The sequence below is a fragment of the Arvicola amphibius genome, chromosome 12 (genome assembly GCF_903992535.2).
Source record: "Arvicola amphibius chromosome 12, mArvAmp1.2, whole genome shotgun sequence".
NCBI lineage: Eukaryota > Metazoa > Chordata > Mammalia > Rodentia > Cricetidae > Arvicola > Arvicola amphibius.
The window spans coordinates 57182610-57204146 of record NC_052058.2 but is presented as its reverse complement, the minus strand read 5'-3'; the positions used below and the strand labels follow the sequence as shown (position 1 = coordinate 57204146).

At 41.4% G+C, this 21537-nt stretch overlaps 1 protein-coding gene across 2 annotated transcripts; it reads right to left on the bottom strand.

Moving 5' to 3' along the window:
* Positions 1 to 2610: 2610 nt before the first annotated feature.
* On the bottom strand, positions 2611 to 21221 carry Blzf1 (basic leucine zipper nuclear factor 1). Of its 2 annotated transcripts, XM_038349715.1 has the most exons (8): positions 21087 to 21156; positions 20360 to 20428; positions 18273 to 18410; positions 12768 to 13204; positions 11096 to 11295; positions 9017 to 9145; positions 6300 to 6519; positions 2611 to 4059 (listed from the first exon to the last, which is right to left on the bottom strand). In XM_038349715.1, exons 4-8 carry the CDS (start codon positions 13161 to 13163, stop codon positions 3874 to 3876), a joined length of 1131 nt encoding a protein of 376 aa, XP_038205643.1. In that variant the 5' UTR covers positions 13164 to 13204; positions 18273 to 18410; positions 20360 to 20428; positions 21087 to 21156; the 3' UTR covers positions 2611 to 3873. The 2 variants fall into 2 exon arrangements, with proteins under 2 accessions (XP_038205643.1, XP_038205642.1); XM_038349714.1 differs by lacking the exon at positions 18273 to 18410 and having other exon boundaries at positions 21087 to 21221.
* Between the last annotated feature and the right edge of the window lie 316 nt (positions 21222 to 21537).

Below are 21537 nucleotides of genomic sequence, written 5' to 3'. Positions count from 1 at the left end.
GTGCAAACTGCGCGATACTTAATATAGGCTTGGGATGTGACTGTGGAGCGAAAATGAGTGCTGAGTGCTGAGGACACATGGTGCCCAGTGCTTGACTCATGAGTAAAGATATTTGGGGGGAAATTCAAAACCTGTTCTGTCTGGAGTAATTGTTTTACTTAATTTTAAGGAAATGATATGTTTCATTATAGGAAGAAATGGGGAGCAGGAGGAAGCAGGATACTAGAATGGGACAGTGAAATATTTCTAAATGCTAAAAATACTACCATATATCTGATAGTATAGAAGTATTGTAATGTAGGTTAGCTGGGAAAGACAGACAAAAATATTGGCGGCCCCCAACTTTTTTCCTATAATTTTAATGAGGCGAGCTTCATAGAAAACTAATTCTTTAAACCATAGTCAAACAGCACTTAGCATATTTATAAATTAGACAGCACCAACTCTCTTTGTAGTTCCAAGATGATTCTATCACTCCCAGTAGTCCATCCCTGTGACCAGCCACTTTCAAGGCCTCTTGCTCCACCCTTCCTCTGAGCTGATACTATGTGTTCTCTGTCTATGGATTTGCCTATTCTAGAAATTTCACAGTTAAAAACATGATCTTTTATGTGTGGCTTCTTCCATTTAGCACAGGGTTTTGGAAGCTCTCCCACAACATAATATATATCAGTATTTAATTCCTTTTTATGGAGGAAAACATGTAACATTTTTAGCATTCTGCTCATTCGCTCATTGCTTGGGACACTCCTGGCTTTTGGTGTGGTGAGGAGTGCAGCTATGAACACCACATGTGTACACACTTAACTATGTGTTTTCTCCTGGGTGTGTGCTATCACATGTACACACACTTAACTCTGTGTTTTCTCCTGGATGTGTGCTATCACATGTACACACACTTAACTCTGTGTTTTCTCCTGGATGTGTACTAGCACATGTATACACACTTAACTCTGTGTTTTCTCCTGGATGTATGCTGCAGACAGGATGCAGTGTGTAGAACACTGTAGAGTTTGTCAGTGTTCCCCACGGCAGACACACCATTTCACAATTTGACAGATACTTAACAGATTTGCATGGTCCTAATAACCAACTATGTGTGGTTGTTGGCCATTTGTGAATCATCTTTGGAGAAATAACTAAGTCATTCCACTATTTATATTTTTTTGCATTTTTAACTTACTGAGAATCCCATACATATATACACTGTGTTTTGATCATATCTGTCTCCCATCCAATCCCTCCAACTCATCCTAAACCCCCCTCACCACACCCCCGCCCAACTTTATGGACTGTTTTCATTTCTTCTCATGAGAAAGAGAAGCAGGAGTCCTGTAACTGCCACCTTGTAATTTTTCCCACTCACTTATTATTGAAAAAATATGAATTTTTTTTTAAACACCCCTTCTTGCCCTTCTTCAGATACTGGTACCAGTATTTGTTCTTTTGCATCTAACCTAATTCATGAAGCATTTATCTAAATTGTAGCAAGCGTCAACTGTGCATTTGTTTTAGAGGTTGGATGGATTCCTTATCAAATAGATGATGCTTTTATTTATTAGCCATTGACTGATATTAAGATTATATCTACCTTATGATAAACTATGAAAATGCTGCTGGAGAAATTGGTACCAAAGTCTACGACAACCTCTACGTTCTCTCAGCTATCCACCTAGAATGATGGGCTGGGCCACACGGTAGGTTGGTTTGGTGTTTTGTTGAGCAACTTCCATATTTTCAATGGATGTTGCATTTTACATTCCTCCTGGTACAGCTCAGCAGTTCCAGGTTTCTTCAGTTGCCCGCAGTTGCTGTCTTGCTGTCTTGTTAATGGTCATCTTTATGAAAATGGTTGAGACTCCATGTAGCTCACTACTGATGGCAATCCTCTGAAGTGCTTATTTGCTATTTGCATGTCTATAAAATATATATGTATATTTCATAAAATAATACGCTCATTTTTTGCAACTGTGTGTAGAACATGTACATGTGAGTGTGCACACATGCCTGAAAAGGAGACGTATGCACTGGGTGTCTTCAGTCTGAGACAGGATTCTCAGCCTGGCGCTCATCAGTCCAGCTGGAGGACTGGCTGCTCAGTGAGCTCCACCCACCTGTTTCTGCTCCATGGGTGCGGGGTTACAGATGTGCACTGCTACTGCACATCTGTATTGTGTAAGTGCTGGAGATCTGGACGTGGGTTCTGGTTCTCAGCTTGTGCGGCAGTGCTCCACAGACAGGCATCGCCAGCCTCTGCCCACTCCTCCCTGGAAAGGTTTTTGGTTACTGAATTGGCACTCTTTGTGTCTTGGCTGGTCATTTCTCAGAGGTATAATTTGTTCTTTTTTCTCCTGTTCTTGGGGCTACCATGAACCTCAATGTATGAAGGTTTTAAGCTCTGGTGAAATTTATTTTTCACTTCTTGTGCTTTTGTTGTTATACCCAAGAAATCACAGTCAAGTTTGATGTCATAAAAATTTCCGTTTTTTTCTAAGAAGTTTATATTGTGCAAACGGAAAGAAAAAGGCAACAAACCACATGTAAATAGTAAAAGCCACATGGAGACTGAAGCCAAAGTACATTATTCTGAAAGGAAAAAGGACTAGCCACAAGAAGAAACCAGAGAAGTTTATTGCCATTGAAACCTATAAATACGGCTCAGAAGAGTCAGACAACAACAGTAGGTTTTGACACTAAAGTATATTTTGATTTGGCCAGATTTGCCTTTTGAAGATTTCTGACTTTTTTTTTTTTTGATGACAGATTTTTGTGAATATTTCAAGAACAATAAAAGGGCATCTTATGATACATTATATAATAATATATTACATAATATATGTAAATTAATGCACCGCATTTCCCTAGAAACTCATCTCCCATCATATTAACAAACCAGATGCTCCTGTTGTACAGCACACGCCACTATGAGTCACTATTAGGAATCTGTTTCCTGCAGGTTGTCTGTCTGCAACCATGCAGAAGATGGAGCACCTTGCAAAAAACAAACAGCATGGAACACCTTTGTTGTAGCTCAAAACCCTTTTTATTTCCTAATATATTTGCTTGGAAAGATTCATCCCTTTACCCCAGTGTTTCTGAAAGCGTCTTTTATACCCCAAATGTGCACAAAGAGAATGCTTCCTGTACCTCAGTCACTACACTAGCAAACATGCTCTCTGAAGGAACAGGTTTTTATAGCCCCACACTGAACTCAGCTGCTGCACAGGAACACAGCTTTGCTGTAGGAATTCCTACCACCAGTGGTCTTTAAGTTACCCACCCACTTGGGCGTGGCCTCTTATACTATGTAAGTGTTGATGTAAAGTGCGCGTCAGGCCTCTTTCCGGGCTGTGGGATTCACAGAGGATTGTGATCTCTTAGTCTACCCCTAAAAAAATAACCCTCTATGATACTCAATTCTGAGCTAGTGTGGGATTTCTTTTAAGCGTCCTTCTTCACAGCTCAGGCCACAGGAAAGGGATGGATGTGGCCACATCCGACGGATGGCTGTAGTTTGCCTGATTTTGTTTTACGCACCAAAATGAAACCTGTTTATAGTTTATATAAAATATTTAACAAAAAATAATAATTTAGGGCCCAAAAGAAAGTTATCAAATCCTTTTTAGCTTTTTAGCACAAACACTGTGAACTATTTGGGAAGTATTTTGTACTTTAAATATATCTACATAGCTTCACTTTTTTTTTTTTTTTACCCTGAGACATTTCTTAAGAAAAATAATCTGGAGTCCAGTACATGAAATAGCTTTGTGGATATATATCATATAAAGATGAATTGTTTTATTTCTAGCATAAGAACCCCAGTTCCCAAATAATGAATCTTGGGTACTAAGTACACCTCCAATACGCTACACATTAAAGAGCAATGAGTTCTCCCTTACAATGATTGCAGCAATTGAAAGTTATATTTTCATATCTGGTATAGGGATGGAAACGTCCAATATTTTTCTTTGTAGTGAGTAATGTGGTTGGTGAAGATTCAGAAAACGGGTTGTCCGGTGAACTTTCTGTACAGGTAACTGGATCCAAAATACGTAGAACCTAAGTCAAAAGAAGTCAGGTCAGACGTATGTAGCATGTACTGTAAAGGCCTCAGGTTTCACTGATAGGTAACTACTTATAAAGCTTCATTTTGTTTTATGGCGCTATAGCGTCAAAAATAACATCTGAATTTGAACTTATCCTTCTTCCAAAACACTGTAAATTCAGCAATGATGCCTACTTATGACATTAACCACATTTATTTTAGTAACTACAAAACTAATACTCTTTCAAAGATAGCTATAGAAAGAAAAAAACAGAAAAATGAAGTTTTATGAGTTATACCTCATATGATACAAATTTTCGGTTTTAGCCAAAATGCACCCATTGCCTCTCTTCTCCCTTTTCATTGTTTAGAATGAGGATTGAACCTCCGTTCTTCTGTGGAAATGCTGCTTTTACTTACAGAAAAATAAATGGCCCTTCATTTCTCTTTTTTAATATTATATAGACTATTTTATGCTAACAACTATGTTCGCAATACTTTGGTCTCTCATTCTTCCTTGGTCCTGACTTTTTCTGTTTCCTCTATTGAGACTCAAAACAGGTGGTCTTGGGTTGAAAAAAAAGTCCAGTTAAGGACAAGGATAACGTCCTTGGGTCACAGCTCTTAGTTCCCAAAATAATCATGATACAAGCCGAACTGTTTCAAGGGACGCAGGCATGGCAATTGGCCCTATCTCCCTCTGCTACAGCAGGGTGGGGCTTATCCGAAGGCGGTCTGGACTTGCCTCCCTGCTCTCACGTGCCCGGACATTCCCTCTGCTAAGTTAACAGCATCTCCCAGACACTGGAGCTCCTGACGTCTGAAGCATCTTGGCATCCTGGAAGAGCTTCCATGCGGCTTTAGGACTTCACGGTTAACTATACTCTACTTTTAAAATTCAGCTTTTAGACCTTTCCTTTTTATGGAGCTTAGTTAACTGTGGCAAGCAAAGCCAGAAGGAGCAATGTTGTTTATAAACTTTGCAAGGAAAAGAATGGCTTCTAAGAATGGCATATGCCATGACATTGTGTGTCTTTAAAGCGAAAAACAAAATACTAGGAGACAGAGATATGGTAGAAAGTCTTCTAGATTTCTGCTTTAAGGTGACAGGGGTGGACTTTAAGTCTTGCAAAGATCCTGCGACACATCATGGCAGAAAGAAATGGGTGGGCATTAAAACAGGCAAAGGAAGAATGGAGACGAAGTTACTGCACTTATCTCTGAGAGGGCAGCTCCTGAAGCAATGGAACTGGAAGACACTCAAGGAGAAGGGATGCTGGTCTTGTTACAAGAGGGAATGCGGCAGGGTAAAGAAGCAGACCCGGCCTGGAGCACATCCAACATTGCACAATGAAGCAGAGAGCAGAGAAGACAGGATGGTGGAGGTTGGTCACAGAAACCAGGGCAAGAGGAGTGTTTCGTGAACGAGGGAAAAGCCAGCTACACTCCGAGATCTCGCCAGCAGCTGAGTACACAGTGCCATAACCTCCCAGCAAAGAAACAGTAGGAAAGAACAAACAGGCTGTGAGTGGTTTACTTTGTAGGCACTGGTCCTCTTAGTAAGTAGTTGGGCACCTACTATGTGTGACATCATACCAGCCCATGAGGAAACACAGTAAGACAGACTTTCCAGCCTTTAAGTAGTTTCAGAGAAAGAATCACACAGAACAACATGATACAAGAGCTATAGTTGATAAGAATACAAAATACACTGAAAGCTTGGACAATAAAGGTGACAGAAAATCGTTTAGGCAGGTGGAAGAGCATGCTTAGAGAGGGACATGAGAAAAACGGTCTATCTGTGAAATGAGAAGTGAATGGAACTTGGGAAGCAGCCCGAGAAGGAGGATGAAAGATTATGCTAAGTCTTCTATGCTCCAGGAGAGAACTCAGTCCGGGAGGTGGGAAGGGGAGCTGTTCGATGACTGTTGACATTTGGAAGACAACAGACGATGGATGGCCTAGAGGCAGGAGTCACATGTGAGTACATATATGTATGCATTTTCTAAGACTCCTGGCTGCGATGGGAAGGCGATTTTCTCCTGAGAATAGAGTAGTGACATCATGAAATTGAAGGGTCAAGGAGGAACCTGCTCTAAGATCACACGCTTAGTAACACGAGAAACACAGTGAGGCTCCACATCTCACAGCTCGCAAGGCCAAGCCAGCACAACAAGGAGCTTTCAGGACGAGGTCAATAAAACCTCAGAGCTTAGAACACATTCCACAGCTCAAGGAAGAGAAAAAACGTTACCTTTTCTGCCATTTTCTCAGCTGGGGTACTGACGAATTCTACTGCTGCTGGAATCTTCTTTTGATTGCTAGTGCCAACATTTCCCAGAAGATGAGCGTGCAGGGCTTCTGCCAACTTGTGGTTCGCAAGTGCTAGCCCTGCTGTGCTGTGGGGCTGTGTGTTAGGGGTGTGCGTCTGCTCTCTTCCCCACTGCAAGGAGACCAAGAGCTCCTCCAAAAACCTACACAGAACACACGTGAGCAATGAACACTGATGAAGACAAAAGCTAAGAGCCAGTAAGAGGAAAGAAGTGAGTGACGTATTTCACAAGTCACTGAGTGCAAGCCTCATGTTGTCTGGTCACATAGGTTATAGGACAGAAGACACTTGCTAATCTATTACCACATTGTTGCCTGGAAATCATGACAACAAGTAGCACAGTTTAATGTAATCGTATTTGCTTGTTGTATATGGATGCTAATCAGTCTCCAAACTCTGGAATTATTTTCTATATTGATGGATTTGGTCCACTAACATTCAATAAGGATTTTTATTTTTATCTATCTATCTATCTATCTATCTATCTATCTATCTATCTATCTATCTATCTATCTATCTATCTATCTATCTATCGGCTTTTTGAGACAGCATCTCTCTATGTAACAGAACAGCTGTCCTGGAACTCTGTAGACCAGGCTGAACTCAAACTCACTGAGATCTGCCTGCCTCTGCCTCCTAAGTGCTGGGGTTAAAGACGTGTACTATCACTGAATGGCACTATGAAGATTTTTACATCTATGTCCATTAAAGATAGAAAGTCTACAGGCTTTTGTTTATGTCACTAGCTTGTTTTCATAATGCTCACCCCCAAAACTGATCTGGAAATTGTTCTCTTTCCACCTATGCTCTAGAAGAACTTGTGTACAACTGTGCTTCTTTTTTCATTAGATGTTTATTAGCATTCAGTGGATCCATCTAGGCTAGAATTTCCTTCATTCAGTTTTTAACTACAAGCTCAACTGTTTTAATTGGCTAGAGCTGGTTAATTTATGTCTGTTATTTTTATGATTTATCTTAAAATCATTTGTGTGTGTTGGGTGTGTATACATAAGTGCAGGTGCCTGGAGAGCCCAGAAGAAGTTACCAGGAGTTATAAGCTGCCCAACATGGTGCTGAGAACGAAACTCAGGTCCTATGCAAGCGCAGTACACACTCTTAACCACTGAGCCATCCCCAGCCCTCCTATACCTGTTTTTAAGTAAACTTTGGAAGTATGTCTTAAGCTATCTAAATCATTGACTTAATTGGCTAGAGCTATCAATAACACTCCCTTCTTATCTTTGCCATGTCTACTCAATCTATTGCGTGCAGTCTTTCATTCCCAATATTTAACATGCCCTCTTTCTTCAGTGGATGGGATAGAAATTTTTTGTCTTATTTATTTATTCTTCTCTTAAACAATCTGACCGCAGCCTCCCACTCCCTCAGCTCCTCCCAGTTCCACCACCATTACATCCCAAATCTAGTGAGCCCCTGTTTCCCTATGGAAAAGAGCAGGCTTCCCAGAGATATCAACCAGATATGCATAACAAGATGAGGTAAGACTCGGCACAAACCTCCTGTCAAGGATGGGCGAGGCAGCCCAGTAGGAGGAAAAGGGTTCAAGAGCAGGCCAAAGAGTCAAAGACATACCCACTCCCACTACTGCTGTGGTCCCACAAAAGCCCCAAGCTAAACAACCGCAGCATGCATGCAGCGGACCTAGCACAAACCATGCAGGCTCCGTGATTGCCACTTCAGGACTGGGCATTTCTTCTGGACATTTCTTAAGTTTATCTTTTTTTTTTTAAAGTTTCATCAAAATTTTGTTTTAGCTATCATTATAATTATCATTTAATTATAATTATCATTATAATTATTTATTATCATTATCTCTCTCACTTCTGCTTAATTTGGGTTTAATTTGCTTTTTGTATTTCTTGGAGTAGTAAATTACTAATGAGACTTTCCTTATTTCCCCAAACAAACCTCCCTTTTTATCTTTAAAGACGACAGGATCTTACTCCATAGCCCAGACTGGCTTGGAATTCAGGTATTTCTGCCTCAGCTTCCTGAGTGATGGAATTACAGGTACGCCCCATCACGGTCAGCCTGAAACAAGCACTTCCCTTGAAACATTGCCTTGATTGCCTCTCACAAATTGCCGCACTTCGATATATTTTGCTTTACTCTTCTAGTTTCCCATATAGCTGACTAGGAATTATTCAATTACATAAGGGTACAAAGACCTTTTAAAGAACACTGCCCAAATATTATTATTATTATTATTTTAAATTTCTGCCTGTTCTGGAATGAGAAGATATGCAGGCATGTTCCAATACTGCAAAAAGACTTCGAAAGCTCTCCTGTAGGAGACGCGGGTGTGTCACTTGGATTCTACCAAACTACACAAAGCTACCATGACCACACCAGGAACTGCTTTTGAAAACAGAAACACAGTCACTCACAGATCTAATAATTCTTTTCCCTATTAGGAATGTAAGCTGCAGCCCCGTCTTTTCTGTTTTAAGGCTGTTTCCTTTTGGGGCATCTATTTTAGGGTGTGACTTACAGTACAGTCAATACGTTAAAGAATGGGGCCACACTGAAACAAACAATCCAACGGAACCTTTGAGGACAGTGAAACCTGCGGGAGATGACAGGAGAGTTCGGAACGCGAACGCGAACAAGAGCCGTACTTGTGGGTAGAGACCATTTCCTGGCGAAACTGCTCCCGTTCACTCAGGAGATCCTGGATGGCGCTGTGGGCGTCTCGGTTCTGACGCTGTAAAACTACTCTGAAGTTCGTTAATTCGTCCGCCATTACCCTGAAAAAGATGAAATATCACACACAATTCTCCCACAGAACCATAGCACACAGCGGTTAATCTACTACCACTCCATGATTCCAGTTCCAAAAGCCAGCGCCAGGGTTTAGCAGGTTCACACCGTCCCGCAGTACTAGCATTTTAACATGAGAGCGTCTGCAGCGGGGTCAGCTGAAATATTTTTAAAATGATGGAAGAGCACCTAACTTTTTTATATACAGACTTGAACTTACACCAAGGCTACTCTAAATTGATCAGTTTAAGATGATTAGATACACGCTTCTAACTATAAAGAACTGAAATGAAAAGAGAAAGTAAATGATTTTTCTCACTACTCAATTGTACTTTCAGAAAAATTCTGAAAACTTTCTATAAAACAATGTAGTTATCCTCCTGCCAAGCAGGCTCATTTTGTTTTTACAGAGCTAATAAAGTTTCTTATTTTCCAACAAATAATTTAAATATATTTTCACATGAATGTGTTAAAAAATAAAAATATGGAATGTTTTTACTGGAAGGAAAACTTTATTACAAAGTTTTCTATACCTTGTTTTTAAGAACTTAACAGGTTCTTAAAGAACAACTTGGAGGCCTTTGGCGCTTTGAGAGAAATCTCCAGCAGTTATTAAATTATTTTATTATTATTATTTTAATCAGCAGTTATTAAACGAAGTTCTGCTGATGTGCACGGTATTTTAGGTAGTTTACTGTCAACCTGACAGGAACAGTTATCTGAGAGGAGGGAACCACAATTGAGAAGATTGTTCTGTAAGACTGTAAGCAAGCCTGTGGGAGCATCTCCTTGATTGATGCCTACTGTGGGCGGTGCCAGGTGGTCGTGGGGTGGTATAAGAAATCAGGCTGAAAAAGCCATGAGGAGCAAGTCAAAAGGCATCATATCTCCACGGCACCGACTTCCTGCCCTGACTTCCCTCAGTGATGGAGTGTGACCCAAGAGATGGAAGCTGAATAACCCTTTCCTCCCGCAGCTGCGCTAGGGCATGCTGTTTCATCACGGCAGCAGAAACCTAACACAGACAAGTGTCTAAAACATGTGCATATTAGTGCAAAAGTCGAGTGGAGCAGGGGACAGATGGACAAAGACCCGACACACACAGCAGAGTTTCCCATGGACCAGTGTGTTCAGAGGCCTGGACTATGTAGCTTTTTACATGTATCAGAGTCGCCTCATCAGATATGCCATAAAATGAAACAGTTTTCTCCCTCCTCCCCCGATACCAGACAGGGTTTCTCTGTGGCTTTGGAGCCTGTCCTGGAACTAGCTCTTGTAGACCAGGCTGGCCTCGAACTCACAGAGATCCGCCTGCCTCTGCCTCCCGAGTGCTGGGATTAAAGGCGTGTGCCACCACCGCCAGGCTCAGTTTTCTGTTTATATTTGGGAAGAAAGAAGTTGAGAAGCTCTTTATGTGGACAGAAGAGCTACGAGAACAGAGCACACTGGGTGGAAGTGGGAACGAGGTTGCTTTCTCCAGGCAGGAGGTGAAGGATCTACACCTGCCTTTTGTGACTGCGATGTTTCCACATTGGATTTTACCGCTGTGTTTGTTTACTGTAGTGAGTTTTTGAACGAAGGGGAAACAAGAGACTGTGGCCCTCCAGAAGGGAAGTGCCACATGTTAAATAATGTAGGAAGCGTTCCGACAATCTTTTTTTTTTTTTTTTTTTTTTTTTTTTTTTTTTTCGAGACAGGGTTTCCCTGTAGTTTCTAGAGCCTGTCCTGGAACTAGCTCTTGTAGACCAGGCTGGCCTCAAACTCAGAGATCCGCCTGCCTCTGCCTCCCGAGAGCTGGGATTAAAGGCGTGTGCCACCACCGCCCAGCAGCGTTCCGACAATCTTAAGTCTGAAATTTTCACTATTATTTTGTTGCGAGTCAAAAGAGTGAGAGAACAGCAACAGGGAAGGAAATAGCGTTTACGACGGGACAATACCTGCTTGCGAGGAACTTGCTTCTCCACACATCACACTGTATTGACATCCGTTCTAACTGTTCGGAAAGCTGGGCTGTATTTCGACCTAGGGCTTCGTTTTCTAAGATGAGCTGGTTCTTCTCCCGGGCTAGACGTTCAAAGTGATACTGTGGGTCATCTCCAACAGACGCCACCAGCAACTTCTTTAACTCGCGGTTTATCTAGGACGAAAGAAGACAACCAAGATGATAGATAAGCTTACGAAATGTCACTGATTGATTGTAACAAAACTTATGACAGAGAATCTACTTCTGTGTCCTTTGGAGCCTATTCCAATGTTGGTTTTGTCTTATATTTTATTCTATTATTCCTTAGAAGCCTGTTTGTTTTTCAATGAGACAGAAAAGGGTGAATACCAAAAGCCGGGACAGGAGGGAACCAGAAGAGGAACTTGGAGGAGTAGAGGGAGGGGAAACCACAATCAGTATATATTATGTGAAAAAAAAATCTATTTTCAATAAAAGGAAAAAAGTAAGAGAAGAAAAATACCAGAAATAAGACAAAAATAAACCTATATTGATAGTTATGCAGTTATATCTGGACAGTGTAATTATAGGTGTTACCATTTTTATTGTCTTTCTGAATTTTCTTTTTACTCTCTTAAAAAGTGTGTGTGTGTGTGTGTGTGTGTGTGTGTATGAATCCTGTTTCTTCCTCGGACCCCAAAACCCCAGCACTGATGTTACAGTTGTGCATGGCTATGGCAGACTTTTTCCATGGGTGCTGAGGATTTGAACTCAGGGCCCCATGCTCGTACAGTCATTCTTACCCGCTAAGCCATCTCCCAGCCCCTTCTTTCTGAATCTTCTAAAATGTTTACAAATATATACTATTTTGTACTTAGAAATTAGCTAAATATATTAAAATATATGAAATATAAGTAAAAATGATTTAAATATAAATTACGTTTGGATAAGAACCACTAATCACTGTGTCACACACTATCACCTTGCAAAAAGATGCAGTCTTGGGCTAGTGAGACGGCTCAGGGGGTAGGCGAAGGCCTAGCAACCTGATCTGAGCTGAATCCTGTGAACCCAGGTGGGTTCCACAAAGTTCTTCTGACCTCCACACTCGTGAAGTGAAATGCATCCCTCCCTATACAGTGTGCATGCACATACACACGCACACACACACACAAATATAAAAATGTAAAGTTTAACAGAGAAACAAGAGAAGGTAAAGGCAATTTTACTAAAGCTTCAAAGGATAAAGTTACACAACTGAATGCTATAGATTCTCATTAATTTCTAATGAATACACAGTAACTTATTTCACACCCCCCAAGTATCAGGCAAAAATACTTGGAATAAATTCTTCAAACAAGGGCTGCTACTCTGTCAGTGGCAAAGACCGACTTGGTCAGTTTATGAATGTAACCTACTTTTATAACTTAGAGGTGGTCTTGCTAAAGCTCCTCGCACCTCCACTTCCACCACGCTTAGAGTCTGAGTTCCCCACAGAAACTCTTTCTAGAGGCCCTATGGCAGAATGAGAAATTAAAGAGGAAGCATTTTAGAGAAATGATAACCCATGATCAATGACATTTCTGAGAAAACACAGTTTTCTAGAAGGGGATTAAAAGGTTCAGAGGTAAAGATTAGAGCTCACCGCCGCTGTGGGCCGCGCTCACCTCCGTCTGCACTCGGAGCTGGTTGGAAAGGCCTTCTTTGTCCTGAAGTAACCTCCTCTCAGAACTCTTGAGCTTTTCTATAATCTTCTTTGCCTCTGAGAGTTCCTTCCTGGGGTCTGGGGCTACCTCTGGCTGAGGGTGGAGTTCTTCTCGGTGAGAGCCTAGAGACTTAAGCTTTGCATTTTTGGTGGGGATATCATGAGTGATAGCAGCTTTGGGAACAAATATCCTCACAGCTTCGACTTCCACTGCTTTTTCAGTAAGAATCTTTCTGAGCTGAAGGACGCCTGGGCTGTCTGAGGGAACTTTCTTACGAGGACTCTGAAGGACATGTTGATTTATGGGCTGGACTTCAGAAGTGACTTCAACAGACTTAGGGGGCTCCTCCGTTTCCATTCCATCTCCTGCTCCTCGGATCGGGGTCGAAGTAAGGATGCCTAAGGAAGAAGTCAAGCCAAGGACAATTTACCAAAAGAAATGAGAAAACGCCAAAACTACATGTTATGCTGTAGTTTCCTCCCCAACTGAAATACCCCGTTCTGCAGGAAGGCTCCATAAGCCAGAAGGCAAACAACTAATAGCTCCAGGAAGTCCCTGAAAATGACCAGATTCACTAGGCCTCTCCACTCCTATAGTAAATAACAAAGGTTGTCCAGAGTCCCTCTTAGAAGAACCAAGATCAGAGATGAGACAAGCGGCCTGGAAGAAGCAGAAAACCAGCCAGGCTGCCTGGAGGAGGCTCACAACAACCGAGAACCTGGAAAACACACTCTCCAACCTGCTTAGCTGCCTATAGGCTCTGCCTCTGCTCCAGGCTCCTAGCTTTTGGGAGCTGTCACCTGTGCTGGAGTGTGGACTTCGGTGATGTAGCTGTCTTTGAAGCATTTCCACTCCTGGAAGTAAGCCTCATAAAACTCACTGGTTCCCTAGATGGACTATGGTGGTGTCCGCTCTTTGGTCTGTCATGGGCTTCCTATTGGAGGGAGTAGGCAGGTGTTGCATCTCCCGCACGAGAAGTCTTGCCAAACAACACTGCTTTGCCCTCTGTCCTAAAGTATCAAGACCAGAAGGAAGGGAAAAATTCAAGAGAAATTTCTAAAATATCATGCACCAACAAAAGATGAATCTTCTTTCTTGGCAGAAAATCCAAGAGAATTTGTTTCTGGCTACCAATATAATGCTAGAAAAATAGCTTTCTTCTGTGATTTCTACACTGAAATATATGAAATGGAAATGGAACAGCCAGGCCACAGAGCAGTGCTGAGAAGGAATGTAATAAGGTCAAGCCCTATGTACTGTGTTAACTATAACCATAGAGATCATAAATATGTACATGTGCTTGAAACTAACTCCCCTAAACCTCACTTTTATGACATTTACATTATCTTTCTGGCATCATATGCCCTGTGTGGTTTTCAATTGATTTTACAAGTATTATGGCCCTAGTAAAATGCCTTGAACACTCTATTCAATAGATACATGGATAACGATGAATTCACAATGTACAGTAAGGACAAACACACTTGTCAGTAGTAATGGTTATGATGATGAACTGCAAGTGGTTACACACAACAAACACAGTACTGGGCAAATAATAAAGGCCAGATATTTTGTGAGACAGTGTGTAACCACTGTCCTTAAGATGCTATCTAATATAGAAAATAGGGAACACACACACACACACACAATAACATGGGTACATGGGTGCTGGGACTTAGTGATAGAGCACACACTTAATAAAAGTGATGTATTAATGAACAGTTTTCTGACTGCACAACTTGTGAATTTTTTTTAAATAAACTTCCAGTTGGGTGTAATGGTGTATGCTTATAATTCAGTACTTGGGTGTCTGAGGCAAGGACAGTAAGTTTGAAGCCTGCTAAGGCGGAGAGTAAGGGCCTGTCTCAAACAGAAAGAAAAAAAGAAATTAAAAAGCAGTGGTTGCACTGGTGAGATTTGGGCTAGAGCCCCAGCAGCACAAACTAAAGCCCCCCTGCCACTGAAGAAAAATAGGAGAAGAAATAAATATATAAGCACAGGACTTAGGGGGTTGAAGATCTATATTGTTAAACAGCCTTTCAAACTCACTTCACTAATCAGTAGGTCTATTTTTTTGTGTGTCTTTCGATTTGCTTGGGTTTTGCATATTCAAAACCTAACATTTACAATAATACATTTTGGAATACAAGTAGAGTGTTGAGAACTGCAGTGGACAGAGTAAACATTCATTAAATGTCCTTTTATTTTGTTATTATCATTCTTTTATGAAATCTAATAAACTTTGGCTACTGATAATGGGGAGAAGGAAAGCTTACTTAATATCATAAAACATAGTTCTGACTTTCATTCTCTTATGCTAGTGTTAAAATTACACCACTGGAATGTCGTGTGATGTTTTAATCTTTTGGCTTTTTGAGGGGCCCACCACCCAGCTCCCAAATAAATCACACACAGAAGCTTATTCTTAGTTAGGAGTACCGGCCTTAGCTTGGCTTTGGTTTCTTGCCAGTTTTTCTTAAATTATCTCGATTACCTTTTGCCTCTGGACTTCTATCTTTCTCTATTCTGTGTACCTTTCTTTACTTCTTTCTCCGTGGCTTGCTGTGCAGCTGGGTGGTGGCCCCTGCTGCCCTCTTCTCCTTATTCTTTTGCTCCTCCTCTTCCTCGTTTCTCCTTCTGTTAATACTCTCAGCCTCACAGCGCCGCCTATCCTTGTTCCTGCCTTGATATTGGCTCAGCTCTTTATTAGATCATCAGGTATTTTAGACAGGCAAAGAATCACAGCTTCACAGAGTTAAACAAATGCAGCATAAACAAAAGCAACACACCTTAAAATAATATTCCCCAACAACACTGGACTACAAGACATTTCATTTCACAGATTGGTTGTCATTCTATTTTGGTATGCATCAATATACTGGACTTGAGTTATATCAAATAGAAGGTGGGAAGGCATTTGGGAGTGTAAACTGTATTCTATCTCACAAAATATTTTATATTAGGATACAATCACGTTATTTCAATATGTGACACAAACTGAAACACCCTTATGGCTTTGAGACTAGTTTTTGACGTGATAAACAAAGGAAGACCTTAGAGAGAGAGAGAGACCAGGGTTTGGTGTTAAAGCCAGCTGGGAGAGAGTAGCACTCTACAAGGAGAATGCACACAAACCCTTTCAAGGTAAAGACCCAGTCCTAGTGGAGGATGAGTGGAGGCAGGGCCTTACTGTGCAGCGTATGCTGGTCCTGCAGCTAATACGTAGCCCAGGCCAACCTGGGCCTGGAGTTCTTCCTGCCTCCACCTCTTGGTACAGCACCATGGCTGACTTGTTTTCATACTCTTAAAATGTGGTTTGAGGTTTGTCTAATTTTATCTAATCTATTTCATTTTGTTAACTGTCTTGTTTCTGACATTTAACAACATAGAATCAGGTATTAACTATAAATTAACAAGAACAATAACAAATTCGTCACTAAAGTCACACCATTCCAGCTCACTAAGATGTACGTGTTATACTTTGGTTATGGTTCAAGTCAAAATGGATTCCTAGGCAAGTCATAACATACATGATCTAAGAGTTTAAACATCATTATGTAAAGGAAAAATTAAAGTACAGGAACTCCAAACCACAAAATAGAGATTCAGTGACAAACCGCAAAAGTTGTTAAAAGGCAAAGAAACAATGTGGATTTGACAGATAATTCTTTTCAAACCAAACATGAAAAATTCTAGTGAAAAAGCTCAACCAACTTTCAATTCCATTTTCCTCTTCCCGCTGTTCTGCTTTCTAAGGACTCAAGGCTTGAGAAACAACTCATCCGGTCTAGTTAGCATGCATCTGGGCAGGCAGAGCCAGGGCCTGGCACTTTCTTACCATTCTGTCTTTCCCAGTGACACACATAGAAACCTTTATTACATATGCTCTAGGCCCTGCAGGGCACAGCCATGAATAATTACATCCTTCAAGTTCTCAGACAAAGACCTACGGCAGCAGCTCTGGGACTGTGAATAATGATGAATGCAGCACAGTCTCAGTCCTTGCTCTGCATTCCCTGAACGGAAGCAATCGGCATCTCTGTTGCTCCTTCCTTACACCTGTGCTCATGCACTGATCAGTTTAAACAGACCCAAGGTTCATGGGCTTTTCATCCCGGCTTTCCCATGGACTGATGAAATGCGGAGAAACAGCAAAATCACCAGTCCAACATTCTACACAGGCACTGGCAAATGGTTTCAGTCAAAGGCCAGAGAGGAACTACCTTAGGCTTTTGGGATGTTGAAGTAAAACTGAAGACAGTCTCTAGGTACTTATCTGAGAAGGCAAGACAAATCATTTTTCATGATGAAAGAAACTTTGGTTAAGTAGGTAATGAGAAATATAGAATTTGTTTTTATCCAGGATAATAACTGATTTACATGGGATTCCGTTACTGCTTATAATCATTAAACTTACTGCAAACTTTGTCGAGGGGTCTGAAGGCCACAGTTTATCAACTGTTGTTTCAGATTATGGAAGGTGAAGAGCATGATTCAGAGGTCACCACTGAACAAATACTTTCCTTATTAATGACAGTGTGACCCTATGAGGAGAGTAAGTCAAGTCACATGACGGGGCACAGAACGAACACTAAACTCCTGAGTCAAGACGATGGCCATCTGTGGTAGCTACCACCTTAGTCCAGTCACAAACTTTCCCTCCTTCGTCTCTTGGAGCTTGAAGAATGCTGTAAGCACTACAAGATTCAGAAAAAATCCATTTCTTTTTCAAACTAGACTATTGGGAGCTACTTTAGTTACAGCTACCTCCTAACAGCTCATCTCACCAGCCGACAAAATGTGCTTGGCATGAAAAAGAAAAGCAAGCCCTTAGTTAATGACATTTATTAATCTATTAACACATACCTAACTTCATTTAAAATGTTAGTGAAAAACTTTTAAAAACAACTAGATTTTTTTCCTCTACATTAAATCAATTCTTAGTCCCACTATATTCTAGTCTGACAGACTCTCTGGAACACATGTAAATTAAACAATGAAACAGTTAAATTGGGGATGTCGCTTGGTAAATTTTAAGACAATATTCTTTTCTGGGGGGTGGGGGGGCAGCTGGGATTGAAGCCTGGTCTTAGTGTATGGCAAGCAAGCAATCTGCCAATCTGCCACAGAGCTGTATCACAGCCCTGATTTTACATTTTTTTTTTTTTTTTTGAGACAGGATCTCTCTAGCTTGCTCAGGATAGCCTTGCACTGATGATGTACCTCAAAGAAGGCTGGACTTTGTGATCCTCCTGTCTCAGTCTCCCAAGTAGATGGAATTACAAGCCTGGGCCACCAAGCCAAGTTTTAATGTTTTTTTAAATGTCACCATTATTGCCTAGTAAAGTTTACTTATTACATTAGAGAAGCATGCTATGGACAATCATCTTAACGTGTATGAAGGTGATATCCAGGCCTTACCTCTACTGGCTCTACTGGCCTGAACAAAGTTGTGTGTGCACTTACATGTTATGTACGTCCTCTGGAGTTTCACAGTACACAACGGCGCTCTAACAGCACTGAGAAGTGCTAGTATAACCAATTCAGCCGGGCATTTCCAAACTCAATTGCTCATAGAATCATTTTCAACCAATCTGTACGACACTATAGAATTAAAATTAGATAACGCTTTAGGACTTGACCTATTTGAACACCTTACTATCTGGCTACGAAACTAACTGTAATAGTCACGTTTTAAATGTAGAAAATCTATAATCCTACTGTTTTAATTAAACTCTTAACTTTAGGTTTGCCTTTGAGATGAGCCCTAGCAGTGCTGATCCACCCTCCTACGATGGCAGTGCTGGTCACGACTCGGGGAAAGCTCTGCTGGTACACTGTGCAATCACACTTCTCTCCTGAGGCAGTTAACGGAAATGCAGACAACCGGCAGCATCAAATATGGGTTTTCTTTTTCTTGGGCCATGTAGCACAAACATCTTTTTTCACTGACAGCAGTTAAATTATTATAAGAACAGAGCAAACCGATGTATTACCTGCCTTACTATATAATCAAGATAAAATGAAATAACAACGCTTTTAACTTTAATCCTCATTACAAACAACAAAAACAATTTCACTACCGAGGAGCCTTTCGTGGCACGGTTTCCATAAGTAATCATAATACTGTCTTTAGTTCTGCTTTTGGCCAAGTGTCTTAGCTGTTTTCACAGTGGCCATCGTTGAGTTGTCCCTATTGCCGTTCCTTCCCAGGCTGTAACTTTCACAGTCTTCCACCTGCTTATGCTAATGCTACCCAACTCTTCCAGCAATGCAGTCTGTTGCTGTCCCAACAAATTAGATGCAGTTATCGATTAGCATGATCTTTGCCTCCTGTCTCCTTTGAAAGAGAAGAGTACAGCTAGAAATTGTGTCCTACAAAGTTCCCTTCTGGAGACCTGTTGCTGGCAGAACTCAGGATACCCACAGAGTACACTTTGGGATATGCGGTGACTCTGGCCTCTACATAAATGGTAGCGGACTATAGAGTCTGAATTATAAGAAATGTGATCTAGGATAGTGACAGATTTGTAAATTGTTTCTATAACTAATCGGTCATTGAGGCTCTGAGAGTAGGAGGCAGAAGGTTTAAATATTGATCTTGGGGGTTGGAGAGATGGTTCAGTGGCTAAGAGCACCTGTTGCTCTTTCTAAAGATCGGGTTTGATTTTCAGCACCCACAGATGGCTTACCATCGTCTGTAACTCCAGTCCCAGGGGATCTGATGCCCTCTTTTGGGCTCTGTGTGTACCACATACACTTGTGGTGCACATATGTACATATGATAAAACACTCATACATATAAATTTTAAAAAGAGATTTAACAGAGAGGAGACTGAAAAGGAAACAAGACAGCACTAGAGCAGCCCTGGAGAAGGATCTGCTCCAGTGCTAGGGAAGTAACAATGAACCGGCACAGTTTGCTATGGAGCAGCTTGGTCTGTAGATGGCTCATAAATTAAAAATGTTAATTTAAATCCAAACACCCAGAGGTATGGCTACTATATTAGATAGTGAAGAGCTACAATGTATGCCAAAAATAAAAGTGACATCGTGGAAGTCATGGAAGGATTTCCAAAGAGACGGAATGATCAGTGGCACACTGCATGTTACAGACATGCACAGCGAGGTGGGGCTGGAAAGTGATTACTCTATACACCGAGCACAATGGGGAGAACAGGACCCCGGATTATCATCATGTTAAAGTCCTAGCCTCTGTGTAGCCAGTTTTTGAAAAATTATCTTTGTAAATAACTAAGATAAAATGAGTTTGGATCCACTATCTCTGCCATGAAGAGATCTGAAACACAATTCTCAAGGACTCTATGCCACTTAGTCACCTGTCTAAAGAATCCCCAGAAGGCTGACACGTCTTTAATTCAGCACTTGGGAGGGGCAAGTGGATACCTGTGTGTTGGAAGTCATCGAGTTCCAGGACAGCCAGGGCTATACAGAAAAACCCTGTTTCAAACACCCCTGCCCTCTCCCAAATAAAACCACCCAAACCAAAACCCCAAACCAAACCAATTATTGTCAAAAACAGGAACACTTACCTTTGGTTTCCAAGCTTTTAAGGGCAGCCATTTTTCCTGTAACTAACAAAAATGCACTCCAAGACTGTCCTAGAAATGGATACATATTAAAGAATTAAAGCAATACCAATGTATTCAATGAGTGCCTCTGCTTTAAAAGTTATATTTTGTTTCTGCCTTCAGTGCCCATACATTTAGAAACGGAGCCATTCTTCATTACCGCCTTTTGACAGGCGGTACTATCTATCTACGAAATACTGGGAAATCAGGTATATGCTTATATATTATTCTTTAGAGTTTAGACTGCAGAGTGGGTGACAAGTGGCTTCAACACACGTCCTCAAAACCGAGTGTTCCCAGTATTACATACGACTCAGTACACTGTCTAACTTCCTGAACATCACAAATCCTTGCTCTGAAAACGTATCCCAAGACTCTACCGCAGAGCAAACCGAGATCAAAATGTCAGAAACTTCGCTGGGAAGACGCGAGGCAGGTCGGCGAGTGTCGCTGTCTATAAATACCGGGTGAAGGTGTCGGAAAGCCTGGGTGCTGAGTTTAAAAGGGGAGGGGATGGAAGCATCAAGACTGTCAACCTCATTCCCGAGGAGGAGGAGGATCCCAAGTTTGTCCCTGTCAGAAGAAACCTTCCCAGGGCAATCTTTAAATCAAAAAAGAATGGCCGCCGAGCTCCAACCCAGACCTTCTCCCCACCGCGCCCGTCACAGAGGCCGGCTCCAGGATTCACCTCTGATGCGCTTATTTCAGTGTTCCCCGAACAGGCTCTCCTCCCTCAGAAGCCGGCTAACTTGTAAAGTCCTCTGGCATTCGGAAGCCGACCCGCCCAGGCCTTCCGGACACCTAACTACTGGCTCACTCTGATCACTTCCTATTGCTCAGGGTTCCGTTTCCGGAATGCTCTTCTCAAGGAGAAGGACCAACAGTCCGTGCTGTGTGTTTTTTTTTTTTTTTTTTTTTTTTTTTTTAATGTAGAAACACAGAGTCTACTGTGTATCGATTCAGTTAGTGAAAAGCGAAAAGATGTTTACTTTAAAAAGAAGAATATATATATATATATATATATATAAAAAGCAAGCCGTATATAGGATTAAACTTCCAGGTCACTAATAACCAAACGGAAGTGACTACATTGGAAGGGAGAAGGTGGCGTCGCGTTGCCACGGGCGATGACGTGAAGG

Coding starts and splice junctions, on each gene's coding strand:
- Blzf1 (XM_038349714.1), bottom strand. CDS start 20,390: ATGGCTGCCCTTAAAAGCTTGGAAACCAAAG. Junction 13,205..20,359: donor TAAAAGCTTGGAAACCAAAG/GTAAGTGTTCCT, acceptor CTTCTTCCTTAG/GCATCCTTACTTCGACCCCG. Junction 11,296..12,767: donor AGCTCCGAGTGCAGACGGAG/GTGAGCGCGGCC, acceptor CTTTCGTCCTAG/ATAAACCGCGAGTTAAAGAA.